The 24,494-nt window shown below is 55.5% G+C and overlaps 3 protein-coding genes across 4 annotated transcripts in view; 2 read left to right on the top strand and 1 right to left on the bottom strand.

The window, feature by feature from the left end:
• Positions 1-48: 48 nt before the first annotated feature.
• Positions 49-5,722, top strand: TAF7L (TATA-box binding protein associated factor 7 like). Its single transcript, XM_027726104.2, has 11 exons — positions 49-183; positions 1,128-1,206; positions 1,369-1,502; positions 1,875-2,001; positions 2,210-2,268; positions 3,266-3,338; positions 3,738-3,854; positions 3,969-4,157; positions 4,259-4,371; positions 4,679-4,738; positions 5,306-5,722. Exons 1-11 carry the CDS (start codon positions 118-120, stop codon positions 5,348-5,350), a joined length of 1,062 nt encoding a protein of 353 aa, XP_027581905.1. The 5' UTR covers positions 49-117; the 3' UTR covers positions 5,351-5,722.
• Positions 5,723-6,258: 536 nt separating this feature from the next.
• On the top strand, positions 6,259-10,479 carry LOC113989893 (aryl-hydrocarbon-interacting protein-like 1). The gene is made up of 7 exons (XM_027724841.1): positions 6,259-6,354; positions 6,981-7,160; positions 7,359-7,547; positions 7,623-7,799; positions 7,917-8,058; positions 8,489-8,737; positions 10,409-10,479. The coding sequence occupies exons 1-7, from the start codon at positions 6,259-6,261 to the stop codon at positions 10,477-10,479; spliced, it is 1,104 nt and encodes a 367-aa protein (XP_027580642.1).
• A 586-nt stretch (positions 10,480-11,065) lies between these two features.
• Positions 11,066-24,494, bottom strand: part of DRP2 (dystrophin related protein 2) — a 28,616-nt gene continuing 15,187 nt past the window's right edge. For both annotated transcript variants that reach the window (XM_027725920.2, XM_039378158.1), the window contains 18 exons: positions 23,938-24,084; positions 23,320-23,398; positions 22,100-22,160; positions 21,654-21,715; positions 21,310-21,384; positions 19,176-19,377; positions 18,871-18,956; positions 18,052-18,209; positions 17,750-17,916; positions 17,321-17,432; positions 16,802-16,938; positions 16,473-16,538; positions 15,645-15,710; positions 15,208-15,351; positions 14,333-14,570; positions 14,077-14,197; positions 13,844-13,930; positions 11,066-13,054 (listed from right to left, as the gene is read on the bottom strand). In XM_027725920.2, coding sequence (XP_027581721.2) covers positions 13,035-13,054; positions 13,844-13,930; positions 14,077-14,197; positions 14,333-14,570; positions 15,208-15,351; positions 15,645-15,710; positions 16,473-16,538; positions 16,802-16,938; positions 17,321-17,432; positions 17,750-17,916; positions 18,052-18,209; positions 18,871-18,956; positions 19,176-19,377; positions 21,310-21,384; positions 21,654-21,715; positions 22,100-22,160; positions 23,320-23,398; positions 23,938-24,084 — 2,028 coding nt within the window. In that variant the 3' untranslated portion in view covers positions 11,066-13,034. The remainder of the gene's footprint in view (positions 13,055-13,843; positions 13,931-14,076; positions 14,198-14,332; positions 14,571-15,207; positions 15,352-15,644; positions 15,711-16,472; positions 16,539-16,801; positions 16,939-17,320; positions 17,433-17,749; positions 17,917-18,051; positions 18,210-18,870; positions 18,957-19,175; positions 19,378-21,309; positions 21,385-21,653; positions 21,716-22,099; positions 22,161-23,319; positions 23,399-23,937; positions 24,085-24,494) is intronic.

Below are 24,494 nucleotides of genomic sequence, written 5' to 3'. Positions count from 1 at the left end.
GGGGATGGAGCGGAAGGGGCGGGCACCGGGCTCGGCTTCCGCGGGAACGGGGACGGGCTCGGAGCCTCGGCGGCGGCGGGGTGAGCGCGTCTCGTTTGCCGAGCTGGAGGAGGAAGGATGAGCAAGGGCAAGGACGATGCCCCGCACGAGCTCGAGAGCCAGTTCGTGCTGCGGCTGCCGCCGGTGAGAGCCCGCTCGGTGCCGGCGCGGGTCACGGCGAGCTCAGCCCCGTTTGCCCGGCGATCGCCGCGTCTGGGGGGGCTTGGCGAGTCAGCGATGGGATCTGCGGGTCCGGCCAGGGACGTGGAAGCGGGCTGGAGGCTCTGGGACCGAGGTGGCCCGCTCCCAGTCTTCTGGACGGGTTTTTCAAGGCCTCCCTTGGAGAGGAGCTCCTGCCACACAGAGCAGGAGGCTCGGGAGATAACCGAGAGGATTAGGTTGTGGAGACTTAGCAAGTGCTGGCTCTACAGTTGCTGTGGCTGTAAGTGGCCTCGATGATATTGGTTAGGTTGCTTGAAGCTGAGAGTCTGTCTTCAGTGGTGCCCAGCGACAGGACGAGGAGCAGTGGCCGTAAAACAAAGCACAAGAAGTTCCACCTCAACGCAAGGAAGAACTTCTTTGCATTGAGGGTGGCAGAGCACTGGAACAGGCTGCCCAGGGAGGTCGTGGAGACATGTCTCTCTGGAGACATTCCAAACCCACCTGGGTGCCTTCCTGTGTCACCTGCTCCAGGTGACCCTGCCTTGGCAGGGAGGTTGGACTGGATGATCTCCAGAGGTCCCTTCCCACCCCAACCATTCTGGGATTCTGTGACTGTCCTGCTGAGACCACAAGGGCTTGGTGCAGGGAGCTGTAACTTCCCCAACTCTACGTTGCTCTGGCAGGTGTGTCTGTCAGGGCCCTCACACCACTGTGTCATGCCAGGGCTATGGAGAGCACCAGGAGCAGCAAAGTCACAGGACTGACGTGATGTTGGGAGGAGGGTGCAGTTGTCATCGTGGCTCTTTCAGTTGCCATTCTGCATGGGGCTGGCAGGTGTTTAAAGCTGGGTGGGTTGTGCAGAAGCCTTTGGGGATTCTTGGAGGAAGCACACCCTTTCCTGAAGTAAGTGTGTCCAACCTTGCCAGGAATATGCCTCCACTGTGCGGCGAGCGGTCCAGTCCGGGAATGTCAACCTGAAAGACAGGCTCACCATTGAGCTGCACGGTGAGTGAGCAGCACCAGGGCATCTTAAACCTCCTCTGGCTGTCCGCAGGTGAAGCTGTGCCACTTGCATGTGTTGTCTTCTGGAGTTTCTGTGCCTGGGGATGTATTGCCCAGTGTGGCTGTTTAGCCACAGCACTGACCTGTTCCCATGGCTCTCCACAGCGGATGGGCGCCATGGGATTGTCCGTGTGGACCGGGTGCCACTGGCAGCCAAGCTGGTGGATCTGCCCTGCATCATCGAGAGCTTAAAAACCATCGACAAGAAAACCTTCTACAAGACAGCGGATATTTGCCAGGTATGGGCTGTCCTTCTTGCCTGCCCCAACAGCTTAATTCCTTGCTCCCCTCCCCAGGAGAACCCTTGCACACTCTGGCAGCTGGACATCCAGTATAACTTGGCCAATTTCTGTATCTCACAGTATTAGCAGTTTGAAATTCCCCATTCCGCTTGGTGTTTAGAAACCTCATTTCTAGAGCATGAAATACGATTGTCCTTGTGACACCTTAACTGCTGCTGTGTCCAGCTGAGCTGGGTGTGAAACTGTGTTTCCCACACCCTGCGCCCCTGAATCCCTTTGGCTCACAACATTCAGTGGGCAGATGCTGTTCCTTCACATCCTCGTGTCCTTGCCTTACGATAAACCTTTGCGTTTCTGTGGGGATTCCAGATGCTTGTTTGCACCGTGGATGGTGATCTCTACCCCCCTTTGGAAGAGCAGACTGTGAGCACTGACCCCAAGGCAAACAAGAAGAAGGACAAGGACAGAGAGAAGAAATTCATATGGAACCATGGCAGTGAGTAGAGACTGTGCCAAACCCCTCCAAACTCCTCCACCTCAATACCCCACGTCTGTGCAGGGTACTCACAGCTGCCAGGTACTGGCTGTGCTGCTGCTCCATTTCCAGGGCTCTCTCTGCTGCTGAAGGGTCTCCTCCCTTCTGACATGCACTTCCCTCACTGGGCCATCTGCCTGACACATGCAATCTGTTTCCTCTGTCACAGTCACTCTTCCCCTGAAAAACGTGCGGAAGAGGCGATTCCGGAAGACAGCTAAGAAGAAGGTGAGTTGCTTCTCACACAGATGCAGATGCAATACCCAAGGGATGGGAAGGCAGAGACATTAGAGCTATAACTGTCTACTGGTCCAGAAAACATGGGATTTCTTAACATTCCTGCACGTTTTCTTGCCTGAGATGAGGGTGAAGGGAGGGTAGTAAATTTAAACACTTCTTTGAGTGCTTCCTCCATGTTTTCCAAGATGCTCCTGAGGGGCAGCATTGCTGCTGGACTTCATTCCTGTGGCTGCCTTGCCATAGCATATCTCCTCCTGCTCATAGAGAGGAAAGGAAGGGAGACTCGCATGGAAATGAGGCTTCACTCATTCCTGCTTTCCCAATCTTCTCTCTCTGCCTGGCCCTTTCCCTTCCCCAACAGGCAGTGCTACAAATAGTACAACTGTCACTTCAGCAGGGGGAGTGACAACAGATGGAGCTCAGAGACTGTCTCTGTGCATATGCACAAGCCAGGCAAGGTGTTGGAGAGATGCAGCACCCTGAGGCTGGGAAGACTTGTTCTTCTCTCCTTTGCAGTTTCTGAGAACAGGATGGAGTGTGATTTTGCATGACATTTGGGAAACAAATTACTTGAGATGTTCTTATAGCCCACAGGAGAGAGATCACAGCAGAAGATTCCTGATTAATTTAAAAGTGAAAAAGTAAACCATCTTTTGAGTGAGATCAGAAGGAGTTGAGCTGACCATCAACACCTCAAGGACTTTCTGCATACACATGGACAGTCTTATTTCATAAGTAGTATGAGCAGAAAAACAAGAGCACACAACCCACCGAGGAGCTCTGTACAGAAAAAAGAGGGATTGTTTTAGGGGTGCACAAATTACTTCTTGGTTGAGCATAAACAAATGCTGAGCAGAAAACTCTAAGAAAAGGGAGCCTTGAAACAGGGCTCTGTCCAGAGGTGGAGGGTTGGGTTTGACCCGCACCAGCAACATGCACGAGGCATTTAGCAGTGTCTCTGTTCTCTTTCCCCTCTCTGGCCCAGTATATTGAGTCTCCTGATGTGGAAAAAGAGGTGAAGCGTCTCCTGAGCACCGATGCCGAAGCTGTCAGTGTCCGTATCCTTTCAGTGGGGAAAAAAACTCAAGAGTGGGACAGGACACTGTGTGACCTGGGGGTTCTGGAAAGGACAGACAGATTGAGCTCTGCGTGGGTGGGGGAGACTGGGAGATAAGCGCACAAGAGGCACTGAATTTTGGGAGCCCCATCTTTGCCATGTTCAAAGCTTATTGTTTCCTCATGGTGATCTTTCTTGTTGTGCTGAGCAGGAACTGTAATAACAGCAGAGGAGAAGTCATCAAAAAAAGGAGTCTGGGGTGTTTCATCCTGGGTATCCTTAGCTACAAGGCCAGACTTGCTGAAGGGGCAGTGATCTCCTGCAGTTTTTAGCATTCTTCCATCATACCACATCTTCCACGTTCCTCTTTTTCCCTTGACTCACTTGTTCCTGCTGTCAGGCTGGGAAGTCATTGCTGAAGATGAAACAAAAGAAGTGGACAACCATGGTTCACTCACCAGCCTGGACATCTCTTCCCCAGGGATGTCGGGACACAAGCAAGGCCACGGCTCCTCAGGTGCAGTGGGGAGGGCTCTTGTTTTCTTCCTACCTACTAAGTAATGTGGTCCCTGGCAGGCAGAGGGTGCTGGGAGGTCATCAGCTGTGTTTTAACTCTTTTTCCCCCACCTAGAACACGATGAACTGCGGGAGATATTTAATGATATCAGCAGCAGCAGCGAGGACGAAGATGAGAGGGATCATCATGACGACGAAGACCTGAACATCATGGACACTGAGGAAGACTTGGAGAGACAGCTGCAGGACAAGCTGAATGAGTCTGATGGGCAGCAGCAGGAGAATGAGGGGTCCAACCAGATTGGTGAGTGGGTGGCAGAGCACAGCAGAATTGTTGGGATGCCAGGCAGGCTGCGCTGCCCAGCTCTGCTGCTGCTCTGGGTGTGAGCTCACTCTCCCTTCCAGCCATGGGGATCCAGAAACAGATTGACAATCTGAAAAGTAAACTCCAGGAAACTCAAGACAGGAGGAAGCGCCAGGAGGATCTCATCATGAAAGTGGAGAACCTGGCCCTCAAGGTGAGAGCTCTTCTGGGGTCTCTTCAAGTCCTCTGCTTAGCACTGGCTTGCCATTAGATCCAGCAGACTGATTTAGCTGCTGCCCTGGAAAAGCCAGGGGCCTTTGCATGCTGGATTAAAAATAGTTATGGTGTGGTCATACACACTCCAGCATTTCCCTGTGGAAGCAAAGCAGTCTGTGGAAGTGGAGGAGATAAGGGGGTGTCAGTGCAGCTTGGGGCTTGCTGCACTACTTGACATGTTGTGCCAGCACCCATTCAGTTGAGATCTCACTGGTAACTGTGCTTTGGCATGTTTGTCTCTACAGACCCGTCTCCAGGCTGTCCTGGATGAGTTCAAGCAACAGGAAGAGCGAGAGAAACAGCAGGTGAGGAAGCTCCCACAGTGGAGTGGAAAGTACTGGGGCACAACGTGGTTCTAGGCTTGGCCTCTGACAAAGTTTCCCCAATCCTGTACCACATCAGCTGCTGAGAACTCCAGTATTACAGGTCAGGTGGGGTTGTACCTCACCTGTAGTTGCATGGAGCTTCCTGAGGCACAAGGAGATACAGGGAGTGGGTTGACTGCAGCCTTCCTTCTTAAGGAGCAGTGAGCCAAAACATGTCCAGTCAGCAGTCTAAAGCTGCCAGGATTGCTGACACACAGACCCACTGGCATCCATGTACCAGAAAGGCAGTGGCTGTAGACTCTTGGCAGATTTCCTGCCTGGGCAGCTTTGTTCCAGCCAGGTACCAAGGCAGGAGGTTCTTTCTCCCAAGTTCCTGTGGGCAGTGCCAGTTCTGTTCCAGAGGTGCCCAGGCACAGCTCCGGGCAACACACAGGCAGAGCAGCCACTGGCACGGGTAGAAGATCTGCAGGAACACAGAAATGCTGAGGCTGGGGCTGCCCAGAGTCCCAGCCATGCCTGACTGTAATCCTCTCTCCCTCTTCCCAGATGGCATCCCTGCAGGAGCAGCTGGAGTCCCTCATGGAGAAATGAGGAGTGGGCTTGGGTCTTTGTGAGCAGAGCTGAAAGTGGTGGTCACCTGCCGTGCTGAAGTCTTTGCTTTACTCACACACTTCTGCTGCCAGAAGTGGTGCTGGGCAGTGCTAGAGGTTCCATGTCCAGAGCTGCTTCCGCATCCATTGTGCTGGGTTTGGCTGGTGGAGCTGAAGAACTGGACTGTGCCTGTGAGAGCAGCCAAAGCACCGGATTTACTGTAAATACTCACTGATCACCCTGGGACAGCACAGTGTTGGTTTCTGCATCTTATTGAATCTGGGGCTCGATGGGCTGTGGCCTGGTAGGAGCTTGTTCTTGTGTTTGAGGAAACTCTAAGCAAACTCTAATAAAGTACCATTTCCAGCCCTGCTCTGTTCCTGTGTGGTCTCTTGAGGGTCTGGCTACACACAGCCCCTGGCAGGGAGCTGTTCCTGGGCACCTCTGGGACACTGCTGGGCTCCTTCCTCAAAATGCTCCGTGTGGGGCTGGGTCAAAAGTGACTGTGCGCCATCACTCTGGGGGAGGAACGAGGGCCTCCTAAACAGGGAGTTTCTGTAATTCCTCACAGACTAGGCAGGCAAATCCCAGATTAACCTGACAGGGTGGGAAGAGGATTAGAACGGTGGTTACAGGAGGCAACGGAGGACACCGGGGGCTTCAGCAAGTGTGTGCTACGGCAGGACACCCCTCTCACAACCCAAAGGGCAAGCGAAAGGGAGAAGGCTTCCAAGCACTGCCCCCTGCACAGAAAGGAAAGGTCAGCAGCAGCCCTGGGAGATGACAGCTGTGTCCAGATAGCCAAGAAAGAGAGATAAGCCTGAGGAAGACGTGGAGCTCAAGAAGGGCAAGAGCGTGCTCACGTGCACGTGCCTGTGAGCTGCTCCTGGGGGCTGGCAGGAGCAGCCATGGAGGAAACCTACCTTCTGAACGTGGAAGGGGTCAAAAAGAAGATTCTGCATGGAGGCCATGGGGAGCTGCCGAAGTTGCAGGATGGGAGCAAGGTAAATTGTCTTTGTTTGTTGTTCCCCCAAGGCCCTGGGAGAGGGAGTGGGTCTGACACCACCAGTCCTGCCCATTACAGTTCGTAAGCTGAGCTCCAGGTCTGGAGTACAGCGAGACCCCTCACAAGAGAGTGTAGGAAGGGCTGGTTTGGGCACAGGCAGCCACCTTGCCCACGGCCTTACCTTGCACTGGGCCTGTGACACCTCTTCCCTCTGTCCTGGTGCCGTTAGAGCTCAGCAGTCCCCATGAGTTGCTGAAATTTGCCTTTCCTGCCTTTCCTCCTCAAGCAGGAGTGAAGTGGGCCAGTGGGTTGTTCTTGGGAGATTCCCCAGACCCTGGGTATGGGCAGATCACTGTTGTTTCCACCAGGTCCTGATGCATACTGCGAGAGCACCCTCTGTACTGGGCTCTCCATAGGGGGATCCATAGGGAGCAGCACAGATGGGCGTTAAGATGCTCCACCATCCGCCTGCTGTCTTCGGACAAGTGGGCAGCAGTCACAACCTCCTGCTGCACGGGGAGAGCTGCCAGTCAAACCAGCACATTGCTGGGAGCAGGCTTGACCCCACAGCTCAGGTCATTGGGACTGCCAAGGGGACTGAACACTGGGCTTTCTCCGGGGCAGTTCACCTTCCACTTCCAGACGCTGAAGGACAACTTTGAGCGGACGGTGATCGATGACAGCCGGGAAGCTGGAATGCCCATGGAGATCATCGTGGGCAAAATGTTCAAGCTGGAGATATGGGAGACGCTGCTCAGCTCCATGAGAATTGGGGAGGTGGCAGAGTTCTGGTGCGACATCATTGTGAGTGAGGGGCCCATTTCCCTCCTTCCTGTAGAGCCAGGGCACAGGACCGTGCATCCCACAGGTGCTCCAGCTTTGTCTGGTGCAAGCACAGGGGGCACAGGTGTCACTTAGCCACAGGTCACCAGGGGGGCTGCCCCAGAGGAAGGGGCACAGACTGTGCCCATGCACTGAGCGGAGTGCTCCCCCTCCTTGCAGCACACAGGCATGTATGCCCTGGTCTCCAGGGGCATGCGGAGGATCACAGAGGGACGGGACCCCCTGGAAGGGCAGAAGCACCGCTGTGGCATGGGCAACATGTTTGACTACCACAGCACGGGCTATGCTGACCTGGACGAGCTGCAGCGGACGCCGCAGCCCCTCATCTTCATCATGGAGCTGTTCCGGGTAAGGGGGATGGAGGGATGGCTGCCAGAGCGGGAACGGCCCGGACAGGCAGCTCAACTCCTCCCGCCTGTGCAGGTGGAGGAGCCCTCAGCGTACAAGCGTGACACCTGGGCCATGAACAAGGAGGAGAAGCTGGCAGCAGTGCCTGTGCTGCACAGCGAGGGCAATCGCCTCGTCCTCCGCAGAGAGTTCGCACAGGCGGCCGCCAAGTACCAGGAGGCTGTGATCTGCCTGAGGAACCTCCAGGCCAAGGTGAGCCTCCTGACAACCCTGCCTGGGTCGTGCCTCAGAGCGCTTCCCTGTGGGTCTTGGGTGCCTGGGAGGGGATGACCATAGCCCCGAAGCACCCAGTGTTTCTCCCCGGGGCAGGAGAAGCCATGGGAGGATGACTGGCTGAAGCTGGAGAGCCTGGTCACACCCCTGGTGCTCAACTACTGCCAGTGCCAGCTGGAGCTCGGCGAGTACTACGAGGTGCTGGAGCACACGACGGAGCTTCTCCAGAAGCACAATGGTACCTGTGCCCTGCATCCCAACCCTCTGCTCCCGGGGACTCTGTCCTCTGGATCCCCCATCCGTGGCAATGCTCATCCCATGTCCCTCTCCCTGTGATAGTACCTATGTCACCTGGATCCCCACATCCACTGCAGAACCCAGTTTCCCCTGCCTGTGACAGTGCCCACGACCCTGGTTTCCCCTGCCCACAATGGCACCTCTAGGTCCCCCACCACCACCACCACACCAGTTTTCCCCTTTCCATGATGATTCCTGCACCCCCTGTGCCCTGCTGCCCAGGTCTCCCTACCCTCCCTTACAGGTGTGTTCACCCCACATCCCCCTGCTCCTCGTGCCTCATGTCCCTTGGTTCCCAGGGCCTCTCCAGCTCCCGTGGCTGGTGGCCCTGAGCTGCAGGACCCCCACTGGGGGCTCTTCTCTCCTGGCAGACAATGCCAAGGCCTATTTCAAGCGGGCAAAGGCTCATGCTGCAGTCTGGAACGAGCGGGAGGCGCGGGAGGACTTTATGCGTGTGGCTCACCTTGACCCCTCCATGGCGGCCGCCGTGAAGAAGGAGCTGAAGCAGCTGGGGGAGAGGATGAGGAAGAAGCATGTGGAGGATCGGAAGCGCTACCAGGGGCTCTTCCAGTCGTCCCAGGGTCGTCGGGCCAGCAAGGGGAGGGAGAGCAGGGAGGCGGGTGATGGGGCACCTCAGGGGGAGGTTGGGGTTCAGGAGAGCCCTGGGCAGGGGGAGCGGGATGGAGGGACCCAAGGAACAGAACAACCAGGGGCTGCCCAAGCAGAACAAGGGACCCCCAGGGCTGAGGGTGAAGGGGTGGCACCAGAAGGAGAAGCAGCTCAGGGACAGCCTGCAGGGGCAGAGGTGGAAGCGAGGGATCAGACAGGACTGGGGGAAGACATAAAGCTGGGCACCTGTGGGGCAAAGCCAGAGAGCCTGGGAACAGAGGAGGAAGATGAGAAAGAGGAGGAGGGAGAAGAGGAAGAAGAAAGGGAAGAAGAAAGGGAAGAAGAAAGGGAAGAAGAAAGGGAAGAAGAAAGGGAAGAAGAAAGGGAAGAAGAAAGGGAAGAAGAAAGGGAAGAAGAAAGGGAAGAAGAAAGGGAAGAAGAAAGGGAAGAAGAAAGGGAAGAAGAAAGGGAAGAAGAGGAGGAAGAAGAAAAGGAAGAAGAGGAGGAAGAAGAAGAGGAAGAAGAAGAGGAAGAAGAAAAGGAAGAAGAAAAGGAAGAAGAGGAGGGGGAGGAGGAGAAGGTAGAGAAGGGGGCAGAGGAGGAAGATGAAAAATTGGAGGAAGAGGAGGTGGAGAAGGTGGAAGAAAAGGAAGAAAAAGAGGAGAGGCAGGAGAAGGGAGAGAGGGGGGCAAAAGAGGAAGATGAGAAATTGCAAGAGGGAGAGGAGATGGAAAAGGAAAAAGAAAAGGAGGGAAAAGGGGAGAGAGAGGAAGAGAAGGTAGCAAAGGGAAAAGTGGAGGAGGACAAAGAGGAAGAGAGTCTATCAGCAGAGATGGAAAGGCTGGGTGTAGGGCAATGTGGGGCATCAGGGGGGACAGAGGCAGCAGGGATTGAGCAGGGGCTGGAGCAAGGAGCCAGTGGGACAGAGGAAGCTGGCACAGGGAGTGCAGCTCAGTCTCAGCCAGACAGAGCCCCAGAGCCGGGGCCTCCCAGTGAGGGGCTGGAGCCAGCTGAGGGGTCCCCAGAGATGGAGGACATGGAGGATGAGACACCTGGAGAGGCTCTGGAAGAGGCAAGCTGCAGGGAGCAGCGAGCAGGCAGCAGATGAGAAAATGCTGGGGAAGGGAACATCCCCCCAGAGAGCTTCACCTCTGGGGCAGCCAGAGAAGGGGGCAGTGGGCAGTGCAGTGATGAGCAAGGCCAGTTACCCCTGCATGGGGGAAAGGCTGCTAGAGCACTGACAAGGAGACACAGCACAGGCAGCAGGGCTTCTGTGCCCTGAGAGGGAGCCCTGGGGCTCGGTCTGGCCCAGCAGTGACAAGGGAACAATGCTGTCCTAACCCTGCCATCACTGAGCCCACTGTCCCTGCTGTGCAGCAGTGCCCTCTGCACCCCTGCCCCGACTCATGGGCTCCAGCGCCTTTCAGCTGGGCGCCACGGAGCTTTGCTGGCTGAGAAATAAAAGCTCTTCCCTGGCACCATGTGCTGGAGTTGTTCCTGGACGTGACCGGCTTCCCTGATCATAGACCACACCTCCCGCCTTGCCCTGGAGCCCGTGGCACAGGGATGGGGCAGTTCGTGTTATTCTTGAAAGAGGCAGTTAAGGAGGTTGCATTTAAGCACCCACACCCATTTAAGCTCCTGAATCTCTCCTGTGTGAGTGTCCCCAAACTTCCCTGCAGTGGCACCGTATCAGGACTTTGCCCAGCACCGCCAGCCCTTCCAGACAGGGGTGGAGCAGGTCCAGCTATAAAAGTATCAGTCCTGTCCAGGCTTTACCATCAGTCTGGGCTGCACCCTGCACAGTGGGGAGGGCCTGAGAGCCCCCAGCCTTACCCTGAGCTGCTCCTCACCTGAGCTCCTCACTGGGCACAGTGAACACGGGCAGCACTCAGGGCAGAGGCACCCGGACACCTCTGGGCACTGAAGATTTAATGCAGCTCCAGAAAGAAAGTATGGAAGGAGAGGACTACCTTGCCTGCCCAGCATCCCACTGCTGTCCCACATCCTTCCCAGGGCTGAAGGGTTTCCTACAGCAAAAGTTCCTGGATGAGAAAGAGGGACTGTCCCCACACAGGCCCTGTCCCAGCCCCCAGGTGCCACATGGCTCTGGACAGACCTTGCTGTGAGAGGACCAAGAAGGTGGTTGGGGGACACACCTGTGTCTGGGGAACCTGGAGCCCTGCTCTCATCTTCTTTTCTGCCTCAAGTGGTGTTGATAGCCAGGGTGACAGTGCAGGCTGTGTCCCAGCAGCCCTGCAGGAGCTGTGCCAGGGTGGCACAGCAATGGGAGCTGACTCAGACGAGATGCATGGATAGAAGAGGCCAGAGCACTCATCCAGGTTTCAGTATAAATACAAATTTATTCTCTTTCCAGAGCAGAGATGGCACAAAGCAGTGAGGACAGCAGCACCACAGTACATGGTTACCAGAACATTAGCCAGCCTGCTCCCATCTCGTATCCCAACTCCCAGACACAGCCCAAGTGCCCAACCTGGTCACCTCTGCTCCCCACACCTGGCACTGGGACATGCAGCTCTGCCCCCTTTTTCTTCTCCAGCTCCCCCCAGGCTGGATACTTCTCACCTCATCCTCAGGCCAAACCTCTCTCCTCCCCACACTGCACCCATCCTGCCATTGGGATAACAGAGGGGTCCAGCCAGGTCTCAGGGGCTGGCCTGTGGTCCCTCTCACCATGCTGACACACAGCATGCCCAAAGCCAGCCTAACACCAACACCTAACACCACTGCTACTGCCCTCCTGCCGCTCACCCGGCTGTGAGAGGACAGCAACCCATGCCACTGCCAGCAGACACTGTACACAACATGCTGAACACATGGGCATAAAGGCTCACACCACCTCACCCCTGGTGTGGGCACTGTTCTCGTCTCTGCCAGCACACTGAAGCCAACTGCACAGCCCTGGACCTGAGCACACTGCCCTGGTCCCAGCTTCCTTGAAAACAGCTCACCACTGCATCCCATCCCAGCCAGCAACAACAGCCCTGTCTCTGTCCTGGCACCAGAGCACCGGAGCCACCTCAGCCCCCATTCTCGGTCACCCCACAGCACCTGACTCTGCCTCTTTCTCGACATAACACAGCCAGACAGCCAGTCTGAGGGAGCTTTTGGGACCAGGAGCCACCCCCACCCCCGAGCTGCCCTGCCAGCCTGCACAACAGCCCCCGTCCACTGACCCACAGGACTCACCTGCTTCCAACAGGGGCCTTCAGCCCCCCATCTCAGCTCAAAGGCAGGGACAGCAGCCAGGCAGCTGCTCCCTGGGGGCAGAAAGGAGGTGCCCTACCTGTCCTGCTGTGCACCTGCATCAGACCAACCCCAGGGCTGGAGTACAGCTGGAGAAACCCCTTCCTGCGGGAGCTGAGGCTCCCCAAGGATGGAGCTGGGTCTGTGCAGGACAGGCTCTCTGTGCCACGGCAAAGGCACAGATCCCCAGGAAACCAGGTGGGATGGAGAGCCTGCTGCGGGACCAGCCCTCCGAGAGCTCCCCTCGCAGCAGCCCTGCTGCAACACCAGCAACAGGGAAGGTGCTGGTTCCCAGGGGAGCAGGTTGGGCTGGTCTGAAAGTGAAGGGCAGCTACACTTCCAGTATTAGAATTTAATGGAGTGAGTCCATGAGAGTGTTTAAGTACAGAATATATAAATAATATATAGAAATATATGCACATTAAACAATAAGGCTCTGTTATAAAGACCCTCTCAATATAAGGCTACTAGCTGGGCTGAAGCTCTAACATGGACTCATCCCTACTCCATAAACCTCACAGACTCTCTCCAGGTGGTACGTGCCTGGCTGGCTGTAGAGCCTTGAGTGGCAGAGCTTGAACCATAAGGCTGGCAGCTGGATGCTGTTATAAAGAGTTATTTTAAAAACTGGGTGGCTCCAGGAGTGTTTTGGTGCCCATAAACCTGGAGGCTTCTGGGAAAAATGAAGAGTGGGAGACTGAGCTCTGCATCCCCCTCAGCGCTGCAGGCAAAGGCAGCAACCCCTGGGTGCCAGGGGAGACAGGCAGTTTTCATGGCTTCAGTTCTTTCTTCCAAACCACTCCACCCAGGCTCGGACACTGTGGCCAAGTGACCAAGCCAGCCTCCTGGGAAGCCCACAGTCCCACTCCTGCATGGCCTATGTTCCCCTGAGATCTTCTGGAGCTGGCAAGCATCCTGCACAACCTGCTCAGAGGGAGTCTGTGCGAGGCCTGCTGCAGCACAGGGAGCATGGCAGGGAGAGGAGGGGGAGGAAAGCAGCCAGGTAGCTGGTTAGGAAAAGCCTCTGGCTCACAGGAGGTGTTAGATAAGGGAGGTCATACCTGAAAGAGAAATAGACAGGTCAGGAAAATAGGACCCAGAGCCACCTGCTTAAAGGGGGCTGCTACAGAGCCAGCAGGATCCTGCTCGGGGATGGCGGGAAGTGGGCAAGAGTCTGCACGGGCAGACCACCACCTCGTGTTAGTGCTGGCACCAAGCTGTCTCCCCAAGGTGAAAGACCAAGTGCTGCTCCTGGACTGGAGCACAAGAGGGAACGAGCAGAATGACCAACACCCAAACCCACTGGGTGAGTGGAGTGCCTTCCACACACACATCCCCCAGTCTCCAACCCTGCTGGGAACAGCTGTCCATGAGCAGTCAGGAGAGCTTGCATCATCGCTTCCATCTCACCAGGTAACTGGGGCCTCAACCTCTCCTGGAGGGGTCTGGACAGGGAGGAAGCCAAGAGGTGGCTCAAAGTGATCACTACAGGCTGGATCCTGGCAGGTCTGTCCATCTTCACGGTGGGGAACCCCGCAGGGTGCAGGGTTTTCAGCAGGGCAGGAGGCTGCCTTGCACCTCATCTGGGGGCATCTATTTGGTCCATACTCTTGGCAGCTCTGATGGCCTCTCCTTGCAGGTGTGAAACCTCCTCCTCCTCCTCCTCCTCCTCCTCTCTGCTCCCAGGCCACGCACCAGTCCCAGCAGCGCTGCAGCAGCAGAGCTCTTGGCTGTAAGCACTGGGGGTCATCAGCTGTCGCAGGGAAGCTGGGATCGGGGCAGGGCTCTGTGGGGAAAACCTCATCTGAGGGAGCAGCAAGAAGCGAGAGAGGAGGATTTCACTCAAGTACCTCGAGAGTTGGGGAAGGCGCTCCGCAGCTTCTCCATTATGTCTTCCAGGCACATGCTGACTTCCTGGGTTTTGGCTTCCACCTCATCTGCAGTGGAAAAGAGGGCAGGAGGGTGTAAGCAGGCTCTCTGGACAGCCACCTCACCACCAGTACTCTGGTAGGGTGCAAGCAGCATCCCCCAGCATCGGACCAAGGGAACAGGGCCAGGAGCTCAGCCCAAACCCAATCCTCACCTGCAGCTTCGGTGTCAGGGGTGTTGTGCTCTTTCTCCTTTGCCTGGCTTCCCTCAGACTGATGTGGAGATGAAGCCAAGGAGGATGCTGCTGAGCCATTGCCATCTGACTCTGCTGGAGGCTGGAGTGAGAAAGGAGGTTGTTATAGTCCCCTGTCCTTTTCTTCCCCCAATTGTGACCATCCCTTTCTGCCATTGTCACAGCTCTGATATGGCAAAGCCTGCCCCAAGGTCCCAGATCCTTGCTCTGAGCACACCTGCAGCAGCAGCTCCCTCAGCCTGTGCAGCTGGGACTCCAGCTGCTTGTTGTGGTCCTCCAGGATCTGCATGCGGGTCTCCAGGCGGCTCTTGTGCTGCCGGAGGATTCGCGCTTCCGCCAGGAGCTCGTCGTTGTGTGGGTCTTGCACTGACTCAGGGGAGCCTGTAGCCAAGGTTGGAGACTCCACTGCCTCATCATGCTGCCACTTCAAACGCCTCAGCTCTCCCTGGAGGATCCTGTAAGACAGTCCGTGTCAGCATCACCACGCTCCTTCCCAGGGAGTGCTGGAAACACCCGGCAGCTGCACACGGGGGATGGCCCACGACTCGGAGACAAACCTTTGCCGCTTGTGAAGCTTGAGGATCAGGATGCTCCTCTGCAGGGCAGCCTGTCTGCGGCTCTGCCCCACTCGGGGAGTTCACAAACACATATGCAAATGCTTCCCAAGAGGTTGAAAACAAAGGCAGGGAAAGCATCATCTCCTCTTGAGCTGATCTGCCCTGCCTAGAACCTCACCTCATGTGGTCCAGAGCAGCAGCACCACCACTGTTCTCAAGGGGCTCAGGGACATGAAATACAGAGTGCCCTGAGCTCAACTCAACCAGTTTGTGGTTCAGGAAGGGAACAGCTTCTGGGGATGTGAGAAGGAACATTTTGGGGAAGAGTTATTTTCCTTCCTTGTAGTGTACACCCTCACTGAGCGCTCCTATGTGTTAGCCTGGACACCCTCCAAAGCAGCCCACTCAACATCTCCAATCCCCACCTACAGATCCAGCAGCTATTCCCTTTCTCCACTCAGCTTCACCAGGCTTCTCCAGTCCCTTCCCCTCCTTAGGCTATGAGCCCCACTTTCAGAGCTGCCTGTGCCTCTACCTGTTTTCATCCTCTAAGTGGGCCAGGATTCGCTCCAGCTCTCCCTTGTCATCCATGTTGAGGTTTCCTGGAACCTGCTGGCTGCCCCCAGGCTCTCTGTCAGTGATGGGGCTGGAATGGCGTAGCAGATACTGGTCCTCATCCCTGTTGCAGCAAGGGGAGAAAGAGCTTAGTGAAGAACATCAGTCTGATGGGATTTGTGTGCCCCCGGGGAAGGACCTGCAGGGAGGTGGTTTCATGTGGGGGAGCTCATTCTGGCTGCTCCAGGCCTAGAGCTCAGAAGTGGCTCGGCATCCCTGGCTAGCTGGGGGTGCCCAAGAGCCTCTTACTCAAAGGGACTGGGAAGGAAAGCATTTCTGTGCCCTGGCTAAGCATGGATGGAGCCATAGGAGCTCTGACTCATCAGGAGGTGAGAGGGGAAAGGAGGCAGAACTCACAGGCTGTCATCAGGGGACAGGCTATCGTTGAAGAAGGAGCAGTTCTGGCTTTCCATCTCTGCAAGCCTAGAGGAAAGAGGAAAAGGTTGAGATATGGTCAGAGACACCCTGCTGAGGGTGAGACACCACAGAGAATGTCTGCTCAGTTTACCCTCCTTATTTCATCCCCTGCAAGACCCCTTTCTGGCAGGGTCTCCCAGCTGGCCTGCACCAGTTTGCCCCTCTTCACAGGTTCTACAGAGCTTTTTCTTTTTAGAAAACAAAAATACACTGCTGCTCTGATGACAGTCTCTGGAATAAAGGGCTGCTGCTGTGCCCTGAGCTCCTACTAAGCTCAGCCTCTGCTCTCATAAGCAAAAGAAAGGGGTGAAAGCATTCCAGGTCCAGCCTGGGGCATGAGCTACAAGTACAAACTCCTTGTCTCCTCGGGTCCCCATGGCGAGGGCAGAGGCACCACAAACCACAAGGCAGCAGCAATGGGAAGCTTGCAAGCAGCACTGGGAGCACACAGACAGAGCAAGATATTGAGGGATCTGCCTGGTGAGAATCCAACCAGCAGCTAGTGCTGGGAAGAACAGGACAGTCCATGGAAGCTGCTGCATCACTTCGACACCTCCTGTCAGGTGCATGGTCTTTACTGCCAATTTACTTGGCATCAGCCACGTCCCAGGCAGATTTGCCTGGCCCTGCCTGAGGTGCAGCATGCTGGGAAGGGTGGAAGGGGCTGCAAGCAGCAAGAGCTCACCATACATCTGCCCCCAAACCCCTCCACACCCATGGAAGTCATGCTCCATGCCCTGGTGTGACCGCAGTGCCCAGTGGTGGTACCTGCTGGCAAAGTGCTCGATCCGGGAGTGTGTGTCGGCGTGTGGCAGCATCGGGGAGGAGGCTGGTCTGGAAGAGAGGCACACTGGTCAGCAAGGCTTTGGAGAGGCTGCCCTGATCTCAACTGGGCTGAGAAGAGCCTGGGACAGGCTGGAGAGGGAGACTGACATCTCTGTTCCTTCAAGAACTAGGTGCTGTATCATCCCCGGAACAAGTGCCCCCTCCAGCCTGCCCATGGGAGCTCTGTCTCACAGCTGAAATGCTCCTTCCATCCATGGAGCCCACCTGTCAGGCTGGGTCAAAAGACACAGCCCAGGGCACAGCCAACTCACGTCTCAGAGAAATCAGCCTCGAGTACAGACTGGACAGGCAGGTAACCCCTCTGTGGGTGCTTGCTGAAGTACTGCTTGGACCGAAACTTGTTCTTCAGCGTTGTGGCAAAGTCTCTCATGTTCTCACTGGACGTGGTCTGCAGAGACACAAACATTACAAAAGTGCTACTTAATGAAAAGTGGGGCAGCACAGGTCAGCTCTTACAGTAGAGAAGTCCCCTCAGACTGGGGACAAGCTCCACAGAGGAAGAGGCACTAAGGGCACATGGAAGGAAGATCTGTCAGGCTGACATGGGATCTGGCACAAGCCAAGCTGGACACTGGTTGGTGCTGTGCATCCCTCTCACCGTGAGCCCCAGAATAACAGGGACACAGGCAACTCTCAGCATGCAGAGGGATAAAAAAACTATACAAGGGATTCACTTCTCGTGTTGTACCAGCCTAAACATCACAAGGCTGCTGCTGCCAGTGCAGACCTGCTCTGAGCCAGGACTCTGCCAGCCCTGCCCAGCTCCGTACCGGGGTGTAGTACTCCATGATGGGGTAGTGCAGCTTGTTGCCCTTGCTGGCTCTGCCGGTGAGGAAGCAAGTCTGGCAGATATCCACATTGAACTGCTTCAGGCTCCGATACCTGGAGAGGCCAAGAGGCCATAGGGAGGCAGTGGAAGTCAGTAAAAACAGGCAAGTTTGAAGCCCAAGAAGAGGTCAGCAGGAGGGCACAGAGGTGGCCTGTGTTGCTCTCACATCCCAGTGACCCACGGTGCTGATGGCTGAAGTCCCAGAAAAGCATCCTGCTCTTTTCCCTTAGCTGACCCTGGGTCTCCCCTGCCCAAAACACTGCTGGCTGCAGAGCTCTAGGTTCCCCAACAGCACAGAACAAACTCAGCTCACTCCTGCAGGACACCATGCCCTCCCCTTGGGGGCCCATGTCCCGTATCACAACCCTACCTGAAGCCCTTGATGGGGCACTGCCGGCAGACGGAGCACTTGGTCTGGTGCTTCACCTGCTCGGCCATGGTGACCCGGTGCAGCACAGCCAGCCACACCATGGACTGTGGCTCCAGGTTGGCCCACTCCAGGAACTGGGACGCCTCGATGGCAGGCTTCCCGTTGCTCTGGGGAAGGCAGAGGAAGGGGCTGCTCAGAGCCAGGACCCAGCCGTGGGGGACGCAGGTCCCTCTGCACCCCTGTGAGCCTGTCCCCAGCACGGCTGCTGCGGAGGGACAGCGTGGCCGTGGCCCTGCACTCACAAAGCGGAAGCAGCTGCGGATGCTGGGCTCCACGTTGCTGCCCCCGAACGCTGCCACCTCCCCGAGCTGCCGTGGGACCTGGATGGCCTCGTGGAGCAGGACACCGAGGTGCCGCTGGTCACACAGTCCCCCAGCGTTGGCCACTTGGCTGAAGAGATCTGCGGGCAGGAGAGACACAGCCTGGCTGATACCCAGCTGATCCCACACCCCATCTGACCATCTCCAGCAGACAGCTCAAATAAGAGGAAATAACCTTTACCCTTATCCTTCCAGCTCTCAATAACCAGGGGTTTAGCGTCTTCTTGGGACAGAGGTTACACACCTCTTTTCTTTAACAGCCACAGCTAGCCTGTCCTCTATGAATTGGCCCAATCCCTTTATTTAATCCCTTGGTGCTTCCTATGCCACCTCCTCCACAATATTCCACGGCAGAGTACCAGGGCTAAAATGCAGCAAGGAGAGCAGCTCCCTTTAATTCGTCTGAAACCTACTTCCCCAACATGCACCCCCGGGTTTTTCCCCTTCTGGGAAGTATTGGATAACTGTTGCCTGTGTGCCTTTTCTGCTCTGTTCCTTACAGTGCCATACAAGCAAGAACACTGCAGCACCAGTCAGTCTGCAAAAAAACCTCCTCCTAATTTAGGTGGCGTAGGCCCAGGGAGGGAGGGAGAGGTGGCGATGCAAGCAGCTTAGTCACTGCAGGAAAGATGTTTCTTTGCTCTTCCTGGGCAAAGAAGGTCTAAACCAGAAAACAGAAGCACTCCTGGTTTCCCAGGTTACTCCACACCAGTTTCTGGGGAAGGGAGACAAGGGACTCACACTGAAACTTCTCCTTGACCTCTGTCCCGCACAGACACGCAATGCCTGTCTTGAAGGAGAGAGCCCTCATCTTCCCGCTGCGGCCACTGCAAGGAGAGATATCGCACAGGTTTGAAAATGCTTTGGAGGTTGGGTTTGGTTGGTTTTTTTTTTCAGGGGGGTCAGCAAGGCAAGCGCACACCAGGCAGCCCCCTCACTAACAGCCAGAGCGTTTTTGGCAGCACTCCCAGCCAGAGGAGCAGCACAGAGGTCTCCTTCCAAGCGTGGCAGCCCCACAGCTCAGGGGAGCCCTGGGGGAGTGGTACCTGTCAAAGACGTTCAGCAGCCAGTTGAGGCTCATGTCCACACAGAGGGGCACGTTCACCAGGATGCCCCGCTCCTCCTCCAGCCGCTCGTAGAGGGCGGTCAGGCAGTGGATCACCTCCACCACGTCCATCGCCCGGTCGCTGGGCTGCAGGTCGTGCTCGTTGAAGATTTCCAAGGCTGTTGCCAGGGTCACCATGTCCACTGCACAGAAAGCACGGGCAGAGGGAAAGAGGGGAAAACGGGACAAGTGAGAACCAAGAGGGGAGAGGGGCAGCCCTGCACTGACCTGGGGCAGTGTGAGTCCCACAGCAGCAGATAAGATGCTGGCAGGATGGGCACAGCTCCTAGAATTTCTCTCCTGTTTGTAAACCTCTCCCAAAATACTACATCTCCACCTTGAGCCACCATTCTCTGTGACCTTCTTTCCTCATTGATGTGTCCACCCATGGAAGGCTCTGTGCAGAGCCCTGTGCACCCAGAGCCAAGCTCTCAGCACGTGCCATGTCCCTGTGGAGCTGGTGTAGGGAGGTGAGGGGGCACAGAGCTTCACAGACCCTACCAGCAGCTGCCAGGGGTGGATCAGTCCTGTCTCCAGCTCTGACAGGGTGTAGGAGTTAAGGCACAAACCCAAAACAGGGCTAGCACAGCGTGAGCTACCCTGGCTGCCCTGCTTTCAGATCTCTGTGGCTGCAGGTTGTATGTGCTACTGCGTTTAGCAGCCAGTAATCTTTCTTTCCAGAAAGTCTTTCCATTCCGAGACCACTTATGATCTCAGAACCCATTGCCACACTCTAACTTCATTCTGTGGAAAAATCCTCTCTTCTTCTGTCAAAACTGCTAGACTTGCACTGGGTACCCCCAGTTCACATGCCAGTGAGAATTGCTCCTGCTCACCCTCGTGTCCACACTGCCCACAACTGCACATGGCTCTGATCTGTCCCCCACTGCCTCTTTCCTACATGGCCACTCCACCAAACTCCTTGCCATGGGGAAGCTGTCTTGACAACTTCCTTGCCCTTTTCTCAGGTATGTCTTGAATAAGGAGCACTTATTCAAGTCATTTCTGGGCTGGAGAGGAGGAGCCAACACAGCAGGTAAGATGCAAAAGATGCACAACCAAAGATGCCCAAGCAGCATGTGGAAGAGCTCTGCTTTGTTCTTTGCCCTTTTTCTGACCACACCCTGTGTTTCTGTAGCCGCTGCTGCATGGACACCTTTACAGGATGGCAAAAGACAACTGCTGCTTTGCTCCATTTGTACTACACCAGCCCCAAATGTCCCCAGATATGGCACAGCCTGCTCACCACAACATCAGGAAAATACTCTACAGTCAGGGTTCAACTCCCTTGAGAATCCAACCTCCTCTCACCCTCACTCTTTGCCTTCTTCCAGGCCTTTCCCAAGATGTCAAGGAGCACGGGACCCGACTGTACCTCTTCCCTGTCAGGAACAATTAATTTAGGAAAAACCCCCTCATCTTGCTGCTGGTTAATTTTGACAGAGACTTAGGTGAGAGGCCCTGTCAAAAGCTCCAAGCAGCCAAGGATGCTGCATCTATCAGATTCCCCTCTGCCTGCTTGCCAACTCCCCCGGAAACTCCTCAGCAGTTTCCGGGGAGCACCTCCCTCTGGGAGAGCTGGGCATTGTGTTGAACTCCTATGGCATTATATTCACCTGGCTATTAATCCCCCAGCTTTTACCAACAGCGTAGACTTCAAGTTTATTGGCTCCCTTCCTCCTCTTCAAGCAGTGAAGCCCTCTCTGCCCCTGCCAGCGTGGTTGGTTTCTGCTCTCTGGTACATCCATGACTTCTCTCTGCTCGATCTGAGCTACTTGGTGAGCCCCTGTGTGATCCCACAGCTTTGTAAATCTGAGCTGGACCACTTTGTTCTCAAATCCCTTGGACTAACACCTGCCTCTGACACATTTCCACCCTAAGCCTGTAAAGAAAGGCACTGACACAGACTGGTGAATTTGCTCGGCTTTCCAGCTGTGAACTGCTCTTCCTGGTTTCTCACCTCAGCTCCCTGCCCCCTGGTGCCTCCTGCCTTTGATGTACTGATAAAAGCTTGTGTTAGTTTAATGCCTCCACAGGGGGAGAGGCAGCAGGAGGGAAACCCTTCCCACACTCACATCGAAGGGCCTTTTGCACCCGCCGTAGTTTCATGGCCGTCCGATACGCCGAGAACTTGATGTTGTTCAAATCCGCTGCAATAACACAGGAAAAGGAGAATGAAACCACGGGGCAACATCCTTATCTCCAGGGCAGGAAGCAGCAGTTGGAGTTCCCAGGCACCAGCCCCACCAGCAGAAGCAGACTACGTGCAGGAGGATGAGGAGCAGAGTCTGGCAAGGAGTCACTTTGCTTTTGGGGACCCTGTGCCAGAGGTGGGAGGGCGGCCTGGGGGGATTTCACATGCACCCCATGCTGCAAAAAGGTGGGTACTACTTGAGTGGTTGTGTGACAGTCTCCTTACCCAGCGTCTGGTACAACTCTGTCATCTTTGGGTGGTCCCAGCATGTCGTCTGGGCCTGGTGGCTGGAAGAGAAACAGATGGAAATCAGGAGTCAAGCTGGCACTCAAGCAGCTGCCATGAGAGATTATGAAATGACCTGGCTGGTGCTGGGAGTGGAAACTGGGGCTGTTGCACCCCTCTGAGCACATTCCCCAGGACAGCAGCATGGAAGATGCCCACAGAAGGATGCCTTCACTTGCTACCAGCTCCCTCCCTTTCCAGACAGCGTTCCCTCTCATCTGGGAACCTCTGTAAGCAGGGAAAGCCAGGCTCTACCAGGCTGGGGGCAACACATCTCACTGGTTGTCAGTGCTTAGAACATTCTTCTCACTGCCCCCCACCCCTAACTGGTCCCCAGTTCCTGTTCCCACCAGGCCAGAGAAGGCTGTGACTGGGAGCACACTCACTTGATGTAGTATGGCACTTTGTTGGGGGAAATGGCTCGTTCCCAGGGGACTTGGACAGAGGCTGCAAGGAGAGAGACGTGTCAGATCAACACCAAACACTCCTCCAAGCTGTTTCTGATGTCAACCCAGTAGGACTGTGCCAACAGGTGGGTGCCTCTGAAGAGGCTCTGCCTTCCCAAATCACCAACTGGGGGTGTTGGTGCAGGCAAGGGGATGCTGCTCATAAGAAACACAAGACTGCTGGTCTTGTTAGAGACATCTTGTCTCTTGAGACAGGGGCTCGCTCTCTGGCTGAGCTCATAACTCAAGAACAGACACTTCCTGATGCTTTTGATGATGCCTGAGGCAACACTGTGGACACCAGTGGGCAGAGCTCATAGCAGGTGGGATTTGGGTGCACACACACAGCACTACTTGTCGTGGCCAGGCTCAGGCACCCAAAGCATCAGCTGTTTCCATTACTCCCACTCTGTGTGTCAGCTGCAGTATCTTGGGAAGATAAGGACACATCCCATAACAGTTATGTCCCATCCTATGTTTGTTATCTAGAGGATGGAAGCCCTTTTATGGCCCTCGGTTACATTTTCCCTTTTCACAGGCAGCTTATCAATCCCTGCAACTGAAAAAGTCATTCCTTCTTTCAGATGGGAGTATGTGGTCTGCAGAGAAACACAGGCCAACAAATCCCACCGACATCTGGAGACCCTGCAGGGCTCAGCCTTTCCAAGGACAGGCTCTGGAGCACAACCTGCTGCCCATCCTTGGCAGGTCTGTCAGCCAGCAGCTCTGCTCTGTAGAAACAGCATCTCTCTGCCTCACCACATGAATGAAAACCACCTTAACAGGCACATTTTTAGCCTCCAAATGACTAACACGGGATATGGGGGACTGCCTTTTTCTGCCATCTGTTGTCTTGGCCACCCAGTCTCTGAGGCTGACACAGCCCCAGTATCACCTGGGAGATGCTGCTGTGAGTGTCACAGCTCTGTGCTCACGTCACGCCCTTGATCCCACCAGGTGAGGTAGCACAGTGCTAACATTGGGAGATGCCTCCTGCTTTGGTTCCTGTGTATCAGGCACCAGCCTGGGCCATTTTGCAGCCGTATGTGTGGCCCTGGGCTCAGGAACAGGACTTTGCACCCAATTCTCCTGTGCCACAGCCCACACCACTGTGCAGAGGCAGCCTCAAGGCAGGAAGCCAGGAGGACCCGCTCACGTACAGGACAGGAAGTGCTGGGAGCCTGGTCCGAAGTCCCGGTGGGCATCTTGGAGCTGCTTCAGGCGTTCATTTATGGAGGCCTGGAGAAGTGGACAGAATAATTCAATGGCAATCCATCAGGCAGCTCCTGAAGACCCATTCAGGAAGGCTTGTGGGTGGACTCAGACATGCCCCGGCACACAGGTCCTCTTCCTTCCTCTCCTAATTGGGTTTTGCATCCCCCAGTCTGCTGAGCCCTCTACACCTCCTCCCCCAGGGTGAGGCAGCACGGGGCACGTCTTCATGTGCATGTACACATCACCTGTATCCACAGTTTCACAGACATCCAAGCAGCCACAGCTGGTACTGACACTTCCCAACTCCCTCCACCCATCAGACCCTGATTCTCCTCAGCATTTTTTGTTCCTCCCATTGCCTTTTCCTGAACAAGACCTCTACAGATTTACCAGCCGCTTTCCTCACACTGAACTGATCTCTCATCCACTAGGAACACCAGCTGTAACATCCCTTCTATGCCAAGCCTTACTTTATCATCCTTGGAGCTCAGCAGTGGCGACCCTTCCCCACCATCCTCCCGCCCATGGTTTACTTGCAGTGCTTGGTGCTGACTCCTTCCCACCTGCAACTGTTTCCAGCGCGTGTTGATCTGCTCCAGGGTACGGGAATTCTCCATGCACAGGTGGACATCTGAGATGGCAAGCTGGTGTGCAAGATCATTGACCACTTTCACCCCATCCTTCATAGGGGAGAGCTCCTCTTTGAACAGCTGGAATCCCATGCCCAGGGAAACAGGCACAGAGCAGGGGAAGAAGGAAAAGAAGCAGGTGAGTGGTCACAACTTGGATCTGATTCCTCTGCTACAAGCTCAGGGTGGGCCAGTGGCTGCCAAGCCACTGCTGAGTAACCCTCCCACAGGATACCTTAACAAGGGAAAAAAAAACACAGACCAAAACAACCAGGCTGCAGATTACTCAAATCTCCTGAGAATTGGGATGGGGACAATGAATCATCTGTGCTGAGCCACTGTGCCTGTGTAAGGCCATGACAAGGTACTCAGCAAAGCCAGTTGCTCAGGACACTGTGGGCCAAAAATACCCTCACAAAGTGAGGGAGCTGTGGGAGGGAGGATTTGGCCCCTGAGATCCCAGGTAACGAGGCTACATTGGACTGAGCAGT

This window comes from Pipra filicauda, unplaced genomic scaffold, assembly GCF_003945595.2.
Source record: "Pipra filicauda isolate LSUMZ 115617 unplaced genomic scaffold, ASM394559v2 scaffold9_size5747161_pilon, whole genome shotgun sequence".
Classification (NCBI taxonomy): domain Eukaryota; kingdom Metazoa; phylum Chordata; class Aves; order Passeriformes; family Pipridae; genus Pipra; species Pipra filicauda.
The sequence above is the reverse complement of the archived record's forward strand: the minus strand, read 5'-3'. Positions and strand labels throughout refer to the sequence as shown.